This window comes from Ascaphus truei, chromosome 1 (assembly GCF_040206685.1).
Source record: "Ascaphus truei isolate aAscTru1 chromosome 1, aAscTru1.hap1, whole genome shotgun sequence".
Taxonomy (NCBI): domain Eukaryota; kingdom Metazoa; phylum Chordata; class Amphibia; order Anura; family Ascaphidae; genus Ascaphus; species Ascaphus truei.
This window is the reverse complement of record NC_134483.1, coordinates 30,592,976-30,608,206: the sequence shown is the minus strand read 5'-3', so window position 1 is coordinate 30,608,206 and position 15,231 is coordinate 30,592,976. Positions and strand designations below refer to the sequence as shown.

The 15,231-nt window shown below is 40.8% G+C and overlaps 1 protein-coding gene across 4 annotated transcripts in view; it reads right to left on the bottom strand.

Annotated features, from left to right (window-relative positions):
- The window catches only part of ARK2N (arkadia (RNF111) N-terminal like PKA signaling regulator 2N), a 46,941-nt gene that overhangs the window by 17,281 nt on the left and 14,429 nt on the right, over positions 1 to 15,231 (bottom strand). For 2 of the 4 annotated variants that reach the window (XM_075585553.1, XM_075585544.1), the window contains exons 3-4: positions 14,321 to 14,725; positions 2,492 to 3,137 (exon numbers count right to left, since the gene is read on the bottom strand). The exons of 1 other annotated variant lie outside the window; for it this stretch is intronic. In XM_075585553.1, coding sequence (XP_075441668.1) covers positions 2,626 to 3,137; positions 14,321 to 14,725 — 917 coding nt within the window. In that variant the 3' untranslated portion in view covers positions 2,492 to 2,625. Of the gene's footprint in view, positions 1 to 2,491; positions 3,138 to 14,320; positions 14,726 to 15,231 lie in introns of those variants that run through there. One more of the 4 variants, XM_075585563.1, reaches the window with a different exon arrangement.

Below are 15,231 nucleotides of genomic sequence, written 5' to 3'. Positions count from 1 at the left end.
TTTCCTTTGGTCAAAACAAACATGCTGCAGTTTCTAGTGACACAAGTTTGCTTCACCCTTCCAAGCCAATACAACCTCATGGGGGACATGAGACAGAGAGGAGAAATGGCTGATCAAGGAACCGTACATTTCAACTGTGTAACACATCTCTAGCCGACAGAGAATGAGCATAGGGCATGTCATGCTCACATTGCAGATACTTCACTGTAACCGCAGCAAGTTCATTTTCTAAAAGCGTCTGTCAGGTTATTCCGCCAAATATCAACTGCTGCTGTATACCCTGCAGTGCAGCATGTACCCATTTCTTTACTCCTGAGTTTTACTAGCAGCGTTGATACTGGAGATTAGTTGCAGCGATGTTGATACCTTTTTAATAGAGCAACAGAGCAGTTCTTCAGACAAAGCAGAGATTGGCGAATGAATGATTCTGTAGAGCTGCAAGCCCCCTGTTTAATATGCTTTAATCATAAACATACACTCAATGGTTTGTTGGTAGGAGCTTAACGCGGGAGGTCTTCAATGTAAGGCTGCGGACATAGTGCGCGCACCACAGAGCGGACGTAGGCGCGCTGCTCGTCTGTCGTCTGAGCGATCTGCGGACTTCAAAGAAACACGTAACGGAGAGGCTTGGCCGTGAGGTCACATCCGGATCCGAAAACAACAACATGGCGCTCTCTCCAAGAACTTACAATTGTTATTGCTGATGGACAGTTCATTGGAAAAAACTGCAGCATTTGATGGTCGCGAAACGAACATCCATGAAATAAATCGGGAGCGAGAATCAGTGGGGGAATTTTCAACTTTGTTCCATGAGCTTCGTAAGCGTTACAGGCAATTTATGGAGTACATGAAAATGACAAAAGCTACATTTGAAGACATTTTGGAACAGATGAGGGACAAGATATCCCCTTCTCAAGCTAATCTTTGTCGCCCAATTCGTCCAGAAGAAAGGCTCATGCTGCCTTTGAGGTTAGTTTTATGTACTGCTATCTTTGTGGCATTCACATCTTAATCTATTTAATATCCCTGTCATTGAATGCAGGGTTTTCAGTGTTTGTATTTTCTTATGTGGGAGTAAACAAACCGATTGTTTTGCACTAGGCAAACTAGAATAAGGGAACTGCTGCACACTTAACACACACACCACCCACCACACAATACAAATACCGGTGCTCCTGGTTCAGGATTCTCTGTGTAGTAATCCAATAATCATTGGAAAGGTTGGAAAGAACAGGGCACTACAGATTGTAGAATGCAAATTTATTGCCAATAGATTCGACTTGACGTTTCGGCCTCGCATGGCCTTTCTCAAGAGCAAATTCCATTTGCTCTCGAGAAAGGCCATGTGAGGCCGAAACGTCACGTCGAATCTATTGGCAATAAATTTGATTTCTACAATCTGTAGTGCCCTGTTCTTTTTTCAACCTTGTACTAGGCAAAAACACGCAAATAAAACCAATGAATGCTGTAGATAATCGATTAAAACATTGCTTAATATACTTCCTTTTTTCGTTACGGATTTCTTGCGACTGGAACACCATTTCGTAGCTTGATGTTTTCATTTATGAGGGGGAAAACAACAATGGCAAAAACTGTTTATGAAACATGCGATGCCATTTATAATGCATTACAGGCTGATCATATGCCATTTCCTAGTGTAGAAAGCTTGCGAAATGTGACCAATGAATTTGATAGCAAATGTAATTTTCCAAATTGCGTGGGCTGTATAGATGGCAAACATATTTGCACAAAGCACCCAAAAAATTCCAGCACCGTTTATTTCAATTATAAAACATTTCCATTCTATTGCCTTGCAAGCGGTTACAGACGCAAAATGTAAATGTATTGCGAGAGACGTAGGAGCGGATAGAAAGCGACGGTGGGGTCTTTGGGGCCTTATCGGTTTATCAGTGTGATAGAAGAAAAGAATTTGCTGATGCCTTTGGAGAAAAGTTTGCCATTGAGTAATAAAATCCAAACGTTCCCTCATGTAATGGTAGCGGATGAGGCCTATCCGTTGCTCACATACCTCGTGAAGCCGTACAGTTGGCAAGGATTAACAAAAGAAGAAATAATTACACACTTTCTAGAGCAAGACGATTTGTGAGTGTGGCTTCGGGATTATGACTGCTAAATGGCGATTACCATTAAAATATATAGAAACATCAGTGCCAAATGCACAGCGAATTGTGACGTGTGACTGTGCTACATAATATTGTTATCGATTTGGAAGACACCACTGATGTGTCAATGTTGGATCCTGTGCCTATACCCGACACCCAGCTTCCGAGATCTAAGGCAAATAATTCACCCGTTAATCATGGCTAAACGCTTTCGCGATTCATTCAAGGATTATTTTAACGGCGAGGGAGCTATCCCATGGCAAAATAGTGTTTAGTAAGTGTTAACCACTTGTACTGTATTTTATTAATGATTGTAGTATGTGATATGGATTTTCTATTTTTAAATGATAGTGACAACAGACACGGTGTGAAACAATAGAAATTTATTCACAGGCGCAATTTACAAAACATGGTAAACACGATAAAAATAAGAAAATAAATAACATCCACTAATTGAACATTACAAAGTTTATTTCCGTTAACAAGCTGGTTAGTCGCAACTTCATTTTTCTTGTACCGCCTTCAAAACAGCAGCTTGAATTTCATGCCGTAACTTCATTTTTTTTACAAGCTCCAAACGTTTCATGTATGGTAGTAGGCTTTTAAAGAATTCCAAGTCCTCATCAGCATTGTCTTCACGCACATTGTCTTTAAATACATTAGTGAGCCTTTCTAAATGCTTCTCTTGTAGAGAAATCCAATTTCTTTTAAATTCACCAGAGGCCTTCATTTTTGGGGGTTGAGGCTCTGGGGATGTTGTAGTATCACAGAATGTATCAGCATCCAATGTAACATCCCTAGATGTGTCTTCTGTACTTTCAACAAGTTCCAGATTTGGCACCGTTTGCGCAGGCGTCGTTTGCTCGTTGAGGAAGTCCATGTTGAGGAGTGGCCATGAAGCCGTGTTGTCATACGCACTCGTTCCTGCGTCGCCCGAGCCTGGATGTTTCCTTTTCTTCAGCTCTCTGCCCAAAGAATCTCTTAAATTCGTCCACTTGCCTTTTAATATGTCACCTAAAAATAAAAAGGACAGCACGCAGGTTAACATCAAGTAACTATGTATTTGTAACCATGTAGTTGTCATCGTAACTCTGTACCAAGGACATACTTGAAAACGAGGTAACTCAATGTATTACTTCCGGATAAAACATTTTATGAAAAAAAAAAAAAAAAATGGTAACAATAAATGGTACAACTGTGTAACACACTTTTTACACAATTGTAGTCTATAGTACAAGCATACTGCAATTACATTTTTACACAACTGTATGCTGCCATTAAACAATTTTTATAGTCTATAGCACTAGCATTGTGCCATTAAATATTTTACACAATTATTTTAAATGATGAATCAATTTACTTACTTTTGATGGACATTACTTCCCCAATTTCTCTCCACAATTTATCATGCAGGTACCGGTCGTGGTATGCCTTGCCCCGCGGATTCCACAAAGGATCTCTTTTTATAAACTTCAGTACTACTTGAGTTCAAACTACCAAAAGTTATGAATGGGCAGTAACCAGGCAGAAAAGTGTTGATTCGTGAAGCTTCGCTCCGATTGGTTTAAAAAGAGTCATGTGACGCGGCCGTCGCACGAAACTTTTTTTGTCTGCTGGAGACGCCTCATCATGCGTGCGCTTGTGCGCACTATGGGGGCCTCAGAGGAGCCATCTTTGTTCGCGTTGCGCGCGCATTCACTATGGGCGAGGCCTCAGTATACCAAATGGTGCTGATCATTAAACACGACAGCAACTTTGATTTTTTTTTTGCTGCTTTGAATTTAAGACCTGCATGGCTTAACAAAGCCGTGCGGAAACTGGGGGGGCACGGGGTTCAGAGGCCCCGCGCGCTTCCCGAAGGCACTTAAATTAAGTGCCGGGGAAGCGGCAAAGGCCCCTGCAAACTGCACTTACCTTGGCTCGAGACGCGTCACCATGGCAAAGCGACATCATGACGCCGACTCCGGAGCCGAGGTAAGAGGGGGGAAGAGGGGGAGGAGAGCCGGCCGGGGAAAAAAAAAAAGAAACAAAAGAAGGATTGCGCTCCCCTGGCTTAACAGACTGACTAAGTAGAATATGCAAAAGCAATGAGTAGAAAGACAGTTACAATCTAAAGCTCAGATTCACAAAAGGGGGCTAAGATTTAGCACGCCTCAGCTCTCCTTCATACAGATGTGTGCTAAACATTAGCAACCTTTTGTGGATCTAGGCCGTAGAGAGGCCAACCCACATCAAACACGTTTATGTCTTTTTTTCTGGTCTTTGGAAAGCACGGGGAGAAACCCCCTCTTCACTACAGCGAGCAGAGTAACGCACAGTTAATGATGCAGCAATTACCACTCGCAGGAATGGAAGCGGGCGCATCATAGGCGGTGTGTTAACCTTCCTCTAAATATACAGCATAGGGGCCAAATTGATTTTGTAAGAAGTAGGCCAGACAGGCACACCGAACACACAAGCTTCTTTATTCAAGTTCATGCTGATTATACCACAGCCATTATACCACACACCACCATCAGATAGGACTACATTAATACTTGGCATATGCAACCATGCCATCTTCAGACTCTTTAATTAAAAAAAAACAATAATACAATTTTAAAAAAACAATGGACTATTATAATATGGATTACTCATTTATAGGCAACTCATTTTAGCATTAAAGATAACAAACATACAACATACAATGGTTCAGTTGTTCTCGAGCATGGGGCTCCGTGAGACACCCCAAACTGTGCTTTGCTGTTTCAAAGTGCAGCTCCCCCAAAAACGGCATATACTCTTTGAGAAAGGCCGTGTGAGGCCGAAACGTCACGTCAAAACTATTGGCAATAAATTTGCAGTTTAAAAATCCGTAGTGCCCCGCTACTTCCATCCTTTTCAGTTATTATTTCATTACCACACAGGGAATCCAGAACCAGGAATACCAGGATTTGTATTCATATTTTTCTTTATTATAGATGTGCAGCAGTTCCCTTATCCTATTGCTCCCCCAAAAATGACATTGAAAGTGAGCTCAATTTGATGCCATTTAAACCAGATTAAACAATCTATGTTTACCTCATTTTTTTTAATTTTTTTTTAACCAAACTGCCCTCAATTGTAGATGAATTGTGTACATAGAAAGAAAGAGTCTGCATTAGAGTTCACGTCCTATTGAGTTCTAGGCAGCACAAAGAGGTTTTCCTCGCAGACTTCAAAGAGACTAAATCAGAGAATTATCCGTAGCTTCTCTAATAAAGCTATATGACGCCCAGTGTCACAACATGGAAAGGGCTTGGTAGCCATGTTCACTTTGGTTTTGTGCTTCATTTTTAGGAATTAAAAAAAAAATGAATTTTTAAATGTAGTGCGCATAGAAAAACTAAAAAGACGTGAAAACAAATACCCGGCTGTACAATATGGCAGAAAAATAATATTTATAATATATAGGGAGACCTGAACCGTAAAAAAAAAAAAAAAAAAAACAACACATCTAATGAGATGAAGCTATCCTTTCAATTAAAACTATACACAAGAAATGATAAACACAACTTATTTATTCTAAGTTACAGTAGTTACATTTTGAAGTCTTACTTGGTTTTTGCAAAGGATACACATTGTAAATACAATAACACTTTTGTAGCGCAGTTTATCAGGAAAAAAAGAAAATACATAGGCTCTAAAATAAAGAAAATGACAGTAAATACTGCTCTGTAACTCGGCACTTCGAGAGTTTAGTGTAACTATTGGCTTTCAATTAAAACAAATGATGGGGATGAGGGGGTAATAGCCAAAGTCTTCTGATTGTAGATGCTCACAAATGCAAAACTATAAAAATACCTGCTACAGCGACAGTTCATTTCAATCATTGTTTCTTGCTGTTCTAACTACAGCACCCGGCAACAATAACTTGCTCACCCACTGGCGATTGCCTATAGTCTTCTGCGCTGCCACGTGTGAAACTGCAGCCTTGTCCCACTTTAGAGGAAAATAGGCGTAAAACTGCCTTTAGCTGCTTTTGTTTCTTGAAGTGAACTTCGCCTGCGCAGCACAGCTCTGAAGTCACTGTCGGCTTCTATCCTCACCCAAGTACAGATATAGCCAACGCTAACACAACCGTAACTGTGCTGGAACAAATACAGCACAGATTGTGTGATGTGATATTCACCATTGTTTTGCAGTCATGCTGATGAGTATTTAAAGCATTTCCTCCCCCATCCCCAAACATTATAAAACAACCAATAGAACAACTGAGGTATTGCATTGTATGCCTGGCTGACACATTGTTCTTCCAACCACTCTTTATAGCAAACAGACTGAAAGCTTCTGCTTATCTGATCTATGCCTGAATTTACTTGTACTTCTTTACAGATAAACAATTCATTTACTTTCCTGCTGGTTAATGCTGTGCGCTAAATGTCTGTGACTTACAGCAACTCATTAAATCAACAGCTGCGTTGGATACATTTCGGCTGCTTTAAATTCAGCTCTCTCTCAGAGACAGGAGTGTTGGGAAAACTAAATGTGTACAAACACCACATTGTGCCCCACATTCACTTCCAAAGTGTTCCACATCTCAACCCGGACTTGCAATAATACTTCTTAAAATGAAACTCGTTTTGTGGGTAGCCAAACGTGCCTCTTTTTTACGCCCTCTCTTAGGACACGGCCTAAGGGTGCAGAATGTATTTGTGCACTCCGGCTGAAAGGGTTCACAGCTGAACTGGTGAAAACGAATCTATACCAACGGTTTCTGAAACAAGGCGACAAAACGTGCTTCCAAATTCTAGCAGCCAATGCCAACAGAAACGTGTGAAAGGGTCAAACGCTGCAGACTGCCGTTTGCGTGGTCACCAGCAGGGATTCTCATTTTTTGCGGTTACATCAAACCTATAACAGGGGTTATTTATCATATCTAAACAGGGGGAGGGGCTTCTTGGAGCTAGTCTGCGGTACCCTTAAGGACACACCCAGGTTCCGGAGATTGAACATCTTGTCCACTGGTCAAGTAATCTGATATGGTCAATATGGTTGCGGGATCAGCCTCGTTCCATCAGCCAATAGAAAGCTGCAAAGCCATCGGGAGATCTGGAGAGGGGACGTTGGATTTTTTATTAGTGACCCCACAGTCATATTCTGAGTTTGTGAGTGTGTCTGTCTCACACAGGGAACCGGGGGGGATGAGGGGATGGGGAGGGGATGAACCTTGGGTCAGCTACGGGGAATTCTCGGTTCAGGAACAACAAGAAAGCATAGCATGGGGTTCAGAAATATGTACTTATGTAAATTTGCTGGAAGCAATTTAGATTTACAGTAGTTAAGTGTGCCAATAGTCACCACACGTTAAAGCTAGTCAAGTAGGAAAAAGTCATAAGAAACCCATGACAAACGCAACAGAAAAGGAAGTACACATATTTAATCAAACTATCCTATAGGTGCTCTCATTCTTCAAGTTTCCCCATCATTAATAGTGGAATTTATGTTTTTATTGCAGAATAAACAAAACTGAATAGAGCCTTAGCAGAGTAATATTTGTCAATGCATTAAATATAGACTAAACATTCTTTAAGATGAAGGGTCCCTTTAATTCGATTATAAGGACCTAACACCACATATAATTGTATGCATATTTTGTAAATATTTATTATTTCAGTGTTAATTCATATGGCAAAAGCAAATATGCATCTTTTTTTAAATACGTCATTGCTCAATATACATTCTATATATCATTTATTAGTAAAGCAGCCATGGGAAAGCTTCCGGTTAGTCTGGAAAGCATGAGGTTTTCATACAATTACACACAAAAATAGTCATTTTTTTTTTCTATGTAAGAAAGTAATTCCACTAGGATGCAATACAAAAAAAATCATGGCTTACATGGGCTTTCCAAGCACTGAAGGGCCTAATGCACCCAATTTCAGTATTTCCGAACTATAAATGTGGGCCTAATTACAGTATTTCCTAACTAGTGTGAAGCAATGTATAAAAAGCATATTTGCAAAGATTTAATCCGATTTATTACGTGAAACGCGTCTGGATTTCTAGAGCCTTAGAGACGAAATATTGTGTTGGTGTCCAGAGAACCAACTGGACATTTTTCTTTTAATGCAGTTTGAGGCGCTCAGGAAATCTATAACTATACGAAGGGTTGGGCCTTCCACAATCCCATTTACTATATCAAAAACAGAAGGGAGTGCAGTTCTGGGATTGAATTCAACACTAGGGCTCAGATCCACAAAAGGGTGCCAAGCATGTGAATGGGAGTAAAGTCGTGCTAAAGCTTAGCACCCTTTTGTGAATATAGGCCTAAGTATTACACAAAGCACAAGCAAGATTCAAATGGTAGCATTCCCCCTACACAATGTGCTGTTTACAAGACCACAGTTCAAGCTCTGAATGACGGCCTTCGACAATCTATGGACTTTAACAGTGCTTCTCAACTAGAAGGATCATACAGCAGTAAAGGACAGGCACTTAGCCCATCTGTAGCATTACATTCCCTGTACTTATATTATAAAGCGCTGCATACCTGGTTGGTGCTATAAAAATATACATACATATATATACACAAACAAGCAAACCTCCTACAATCCTTTTCATTCAGGACTCAGCCATTGCAACTTGAAGATGTGATAGACTGGACTAGAAAGGCTCTATCCAGTATTAGTAACTAGATTAAGATCTTCATGCAAGTCCTTCTTTTAAATATTTCTTACGTCACTATGGGACATGCGGCTGCTTTTCCCATATGAGAAGAGAAAATAGAATCCAGTTTCCAAAAAAGCAAATTACATTCTGTGCTCTGCGCACGGGCTAAAAGCTTTGCCAACATCTACCTTGGAATCACCACCAGGATTATACTTTGCAGAAATGTGCTCATACAAGATGTTGTGTGTAGAAGAGGTTCCCTTTTTCTTTCTGTACAAACAGTGGTATGGCCAATATGCTCTTTAAAACAGCACAACAGAAGCCACTCGTGTGGAAAAACGAAATGATGTTTTATGCAAAATGCATGGACAGCAAGTCTAATAGCAATAAAATGGTTACACATTGTACTTTTTTTTTTAGCCAAGATATTGGGAGTACCTATAACATGTTCGGTTGATCAGATCAGGCATTAAAGAAGAGTGTTGATGACCATATGGAGATTATTTTTACTCATCAGGGAAATTGGGAACTCTTGCCTGATACTCATAGAAATAAAACCCCTGGGACACCACTGTATGAGGTGCTAAAATACAACCCTACACAGACCCAAAGTCCAGAAGTACTTGCACGCCTGGTTTAACACTTCTACAATTAGAGGACCCATGTAAGATGCAAAGCAGTTAACCCGTTCAATACAGGAGTTGGTTACATGGTTGCAGTAACAATAAAAGTAACCTAAACTCACAAAAAGATAAATACTTCCAGAAAAATATAAATCACTCTAGCCAGATATGACCAAATCCAAAAGTAAATACTCGCTAAGCACTGGTTAGGAGAGTACCTACTGAACAAACAAACCCCAGTCCATCACACACACTACCATTAGATACAAGTTGGAGTTAGCCACCTGGCAATTAGTTGGCTACTTATCTGGAACCTCCGTTTCTTCTCACTACATTGCCTTCTGCCCAATCACAAAGCAGCACATTTTATACACAACCAATAAAACCAGGTGCGTCATAGCTGTACAATATTATTGTATCCAAAAGACAAGGCTCCCTAGCGGTAACAAGTGTCTTTCATAAGACAATGCCCAAGAAGTGTTAGCTACAGGCGTTCTCAAACTTTCTAACCATGCATAATGTGCATAGTTTATATCAGGGGGGCCCCAACTCCGGTCCTCAAGGGCCACCAACCTGTCAGGTTTTAAGGATATCCCTGCTTCAGCACAGGTAGCTCAGTCATTGACTGTGCTGAAGCTGGGATATTGGAGGACTGGAGTTGGCCACACCTGGTTGATATGAAGCACCCACATTATATTTCGGCTTTCTATGCTCAGATTTATATTTCAATTCATTCAGGACATATAGAGATCTATTATAAACAAATTGATTTATTAAGCTTTTGAGAGCTCTCCAACCTCCAGCTGTCCTGTGCAGGGCGGATGATCAGATGGATAGCACAGACAGAGGGCGTCCCGTGGCCCCCAGGTCAAAGTTTTAGACACCAGCCTTAAATCATGAAAAATATAACAAGGGGGAACATAGAACAACCTCAAAGGTGGCTATGTTTAACACCACTCCACAGTACACTTAAAAAGGTGCAATCCCACTTAGCCAGCTAGAAAACAGCCAATTCTAAAAATGGTCTTCCCTAAACAAATCTAGCCATGCCAATAGCAACGATTTAGTGGCTTTTCTTTTTTTTTGGGAAATTTGAAATCCTTATCCCACTGTTTAATCGTAGAGACGATGAAGATAAGGGAACGAGGAGAGGTCTCTGGCTGTCCAAACAGCGTCACCAGACAGAAGAGAACAGAGAATATGAAACCCCATAGACTGCGCTTATAGTGCCGGCAACGGCGACTGTCGCGTCAAAACACATGGATTTTTGTGGGCGGCGCTTATAAAATGCACGCGACGGCAACAAAAAGTGACACTGCTACCAAAAATCTGGCAGTTACTGATATTTGGAGACAGTCATCACATGTGACTGCCTCTAAACCAATCACAGAGCGCCTATTGCACTCTGCCCCCCCCCCCCCGGTGAAATCACTGGCCTTGTCACCAGTGCCGTCTCTCAAAATTGAATTACAACTTTCGCCAATGGTGACGGCTGACCTCATCGGTCGTGTCGCCAGCACTATAAACGCGGCCTAAGTCTCCGCTCGCCGTGTTTACAGAATATAACATGGCAACTGAATTACAGGTGTCAGATTTGGGTCAAAATGCAAATCAATCGCCCACATGTAGCTCCTTTAACATGTCCCTGGGATTCGTTCACTTTGGTCCTCGGAGGGATCACCCGTTTAAGTGAAAGGACAAGACAGAGATCGCATCCTGTTTAATAAGAGGCATTCACAAAGGCAAACTTTATAGGGGACATTGCAGTGTTTGTATAAACCTTATTTTAGCATATTATAGGAAAAGTTCACGTTTTCAACCACCATAATTTCTACCGGTAGAACATACAGTACAGAAGTGATTTCACCTGTTACAGACGGCTTCATTTGTTTCAGAGGAGCCGCGGTAACACAATATCGTGCAATAATGTTTGCTACATCTGTAGCAGCCGTCACTGGATCTGAATTGAACTGGGAGCATTCATTTTGTGCAAAAGTAACTGTGATAAACTGGTTCTGCGGACGGTTTGGTGAAGTACTGCCACCCTTGCTACTAGGACACTATGCACGTGTGTGAACAGCCAGATGCTGCGATATTCTGTACACAGTGTCATTCTTCTAGCATGTACTACTGTACATAAAACAGCACGGACAGTTTAAGCAACAGGATGCAAGCTAGTCGATAGGAAAAGGACTGGCCATGGGACAGAGTATATGGGGATGGATTTCACCACCAAGAGCAGAAAATGTGCCCGGATCAGGAATTCCTGGAATAACTCCACTAAATCCAGACAGACAAAACTACACTGATCTGATCACACTCAACACAAATTCTATGTAGCCTTGATCTATAAAACACATTGAGGCAGCTACTGTATATCGTGACCTTAAAGCTGCAGTTCAGGTAATATCCTGCATGTGTGTTTTTTAAAAAATAAATCATTTGTGTAGTAAGAAAAAATACTTTTAGCATTTTCTGTTTAAAAAAAAAACAAACTTTGAAAGACAAATTTTCTTGGATTCTATTTTTAAAAGCATGCTTGTTGCTATAGCAACCATTTACATTCTCCATATTTAAAGATGTCGCCAAACTTTGCCGATCAATAGACGGAGAACGAATTGGCCGGCAGCTATGCAGTTCTTTAGGTAAGTAGAGATTGCCCATATGAAACTATTGAAGAAAAAAAAAACCTTAAAAAATAAAAACGGGAGCTTGAACTGCAGTTTTAAAGAGAGCTCCTCAGGGACAGAAACATAACTGACACGAATTAACAATAGGTTATAGTGTTAATGTGCTAATGGTGGGCAACACTCAGCCCACAGGGGCTTCCCCTGCGCCCCACAAACCACTGCTCTCACTCCCTTTGCAATGCACTGGAAGCCAAGACGTGGCTGCCACGGATCAGAGCTATTGCACGCTCGCTCCAGCCAGCTGTTGAATGACTGTGTGCTCATGAATAGTGTCCCGCCCTTCTTTTGTGCTCAATACCAGTTGAGGGCGAGCAGAGGAGCAGGACAGAATTAATGAGCGCACCGGCAGTAATCAGCTGAGGGGCACAGAGCTGAAAAGTACCTTCTCCCTGTGCACCGTGAGGTTCAGCCCCCAGGTCACCCAATGCCCCCATATGTTCTACTGCCTCAGTGAATGTGAAGGGTAACGTGTGGCCCTTTTGCACTCAAGGACAGCACATGTGGCCCTGGAAGTATATCATGTTGCCCACCACTGTATTAGTTCGTATTGCCAGTAACAAACGTAGTGTAACTTGTAGTCCTCTAATACCAACAGGCTATTATTTATCAGCTAAAGCTTGAATGTGATGGGAGTTTCCGTGCGATAGTGCCCAGATCAGCACTATTACAGTTTAATAACTAACACAAGTATTCCTACTACTATTCTTGAAGGCATTTGCGATCTGCCACTAACCAAAATCAAATGGGATCTCTCAACTATTATTTCATTTAAATAATAGAGGTTAATTCACAAGTGTTAATCTATTTTTAATCAGCTATGAAGAAAAGTCTACGTATCTCTTACGTTATAAACTAGATTAGGTACAAGGCTCCTTTTCCATGTTGATTTTTCTGCAAATCTGCACATGGTAATAGGAAGACTTTCAGTCGTTCACCATAATGTTGAACATGACAGATTAGCAAGTTATTACAAATACAGTATTAATTCTTTTCCATGTACAGGAGAAAAAAAGATCAGCCACGCTTCCAATGGAAGGCAAGGGATTCTTAGCGATTTGTTTCTAGGGTATACCCCAAGGGAAACTGGGTGACATAGAAAGGACGCCTCGGAAACAAAGATGTGAATATTAAGGGGAATATTATCACGTAATATGACAGCGAGACCCTGCATACGGATAATGGAAGAAATGAAAAAATAATTACATCAGTCTCTAAAGGTCATGCAAAAATCACAATGACGTCTGCACCTACTCCCGAGCAATCCCAGTTCATTTGAGATCCAATAACATCATTGTTTGTATCTGTCAGGGGCATAGTTGTGGCAAATTTCAAACTCTAAGGAAATAGAAATTTGTTTATTAGGGAGGGGGGGGGGGGGGAAAGAATGAAAAAAATAAAAAAAGGCAAAAAAAAAATTCATTAAAATATGGCCTGCGACAAGGTAACAGAAACTATATCATTTATACACACAATAAGAATTCTCTGAACACCAGCAATCACAGCGGGCATTTTTTGCCAACCCAAGCCATTTAAAAAAAAAAAAGAGCTAGTGTTAAGAAGGTTGTGAACAAATACTGGATGAGGAAATGTTATCAGGACAGGTTTTTACCATTTATAAAAATAAAAAAAAAATGAGTAAACGGTGTGTATACACCCAGGTAAAAAAGGCGTTCATACAACTTACTTGAGCATTATTTTAGCATATGCATTTTAATATTTTGCAGGGCTCTTTAAAAAAAAAAAAAAAAGGATCGGACTTATCACATGCCCGAAAAAACCTTATCAGGTTGAGTTAAGATATCCAAAAGGGTGAGCTTCATAACATTTTGAAGCTTTTTATAGGCGATATTAGCTTAACTGCATCAAATAGAAGTTTGGACGATTAAGTTCATGAACACTGTTCATCTACCCGCCATATAAATGAATATAAATGAATTCTCTATATTTCGCCCCATGGTCAGGTCACCTATGGCATGCTAAAGGAACATACAGATACAGTATGCTTATGACTGCGCAGAAGTCTGCAGTCCCACTGACATGTAACATTGTAAGCTGCATTCGGCCAAGCTTTGGTAAGGGACTTTTAGTAGTTTATAGCCTGTCCTTAAAAAAAACAAAAAAAAAAAAAACTAATGCATAAAGGAGACACAAAACAGCACTCGTATAGTGCAATTCAAGAAGACAAAAAGTCATGAACCAAAAGGACCCCGTTGGGGTAATTAGGACTGATTTAATTCCTGCTCCGCTCGATTACCATTCTCTGGAAAAGTAGCCGGAAAGTTGTTGTTTAAAGATGCTGGGAACTCCGTTGTATCAACATTTTGGTAGCTCGTGTATGACTGATGTGGTAAGACCGGGCTTTCGGGCACTGCCATGAAGGGGCTCGACGGGCTGCTGGGAGAAATTCTTTGGCCGACTAGCTGAAGTTTAGGTTCTCTGGGCTCCAGCTGCTTGCTTTCTTCGTCCGTGTCAAGTCGGGTTAGCTTCTCTATCCACATGCGGAACTTCTCCTCTGTCTGCCTCTGCATCTCTGCAAAACAGTTCATGGCTTCTTCCAGGACATTGCCTATGCAGTTTCTATCCCACACGGTGCCCCTGTCGAGCAATCCTGGTATATCCCGGGTCGCTCCTGCAGATCCCCCAGCACGACAGAAGCCAGCTTTAAAAAGACATTGAGGCCATTGGGTAAGAAATCATTAAGCAAGCAAGCAGATAACATTTTTTTTTTTTTTTTTAAGCTGTGTGTTAACCCGAGTTAGCATTCCTTAGCAAGTACAGTGGTAGGACAGCCAAACCTAGCCCACTAAAACATGAGCCAAGCACAAATAGGGTACTAGTGACAGTCATCCATTAACAACTCATCTTATGGTGGGTAACCAAAAAGGTAACTTAAAAATCAGACAAAACAAAATCAATTTCTCAAAAAAAAAAAAAATAAGTATTGACATTTTAACTTGAATAAAATATAAACTGCATAAAATTGACAAAGGGCGTCTGGTAGAGTCATAACCACATCGCAATCTCACAACGGAAGCCCATTTTGGGTAATGCAGAAAGATGTAAAAACCGTAAATCAGTCAGGTCCCATAATGATGAGGTCAAACTGATACACTGTGACCAATGCAAGATGGAAAAGATAAAATGACAAGTAGATGGGCAGATCAT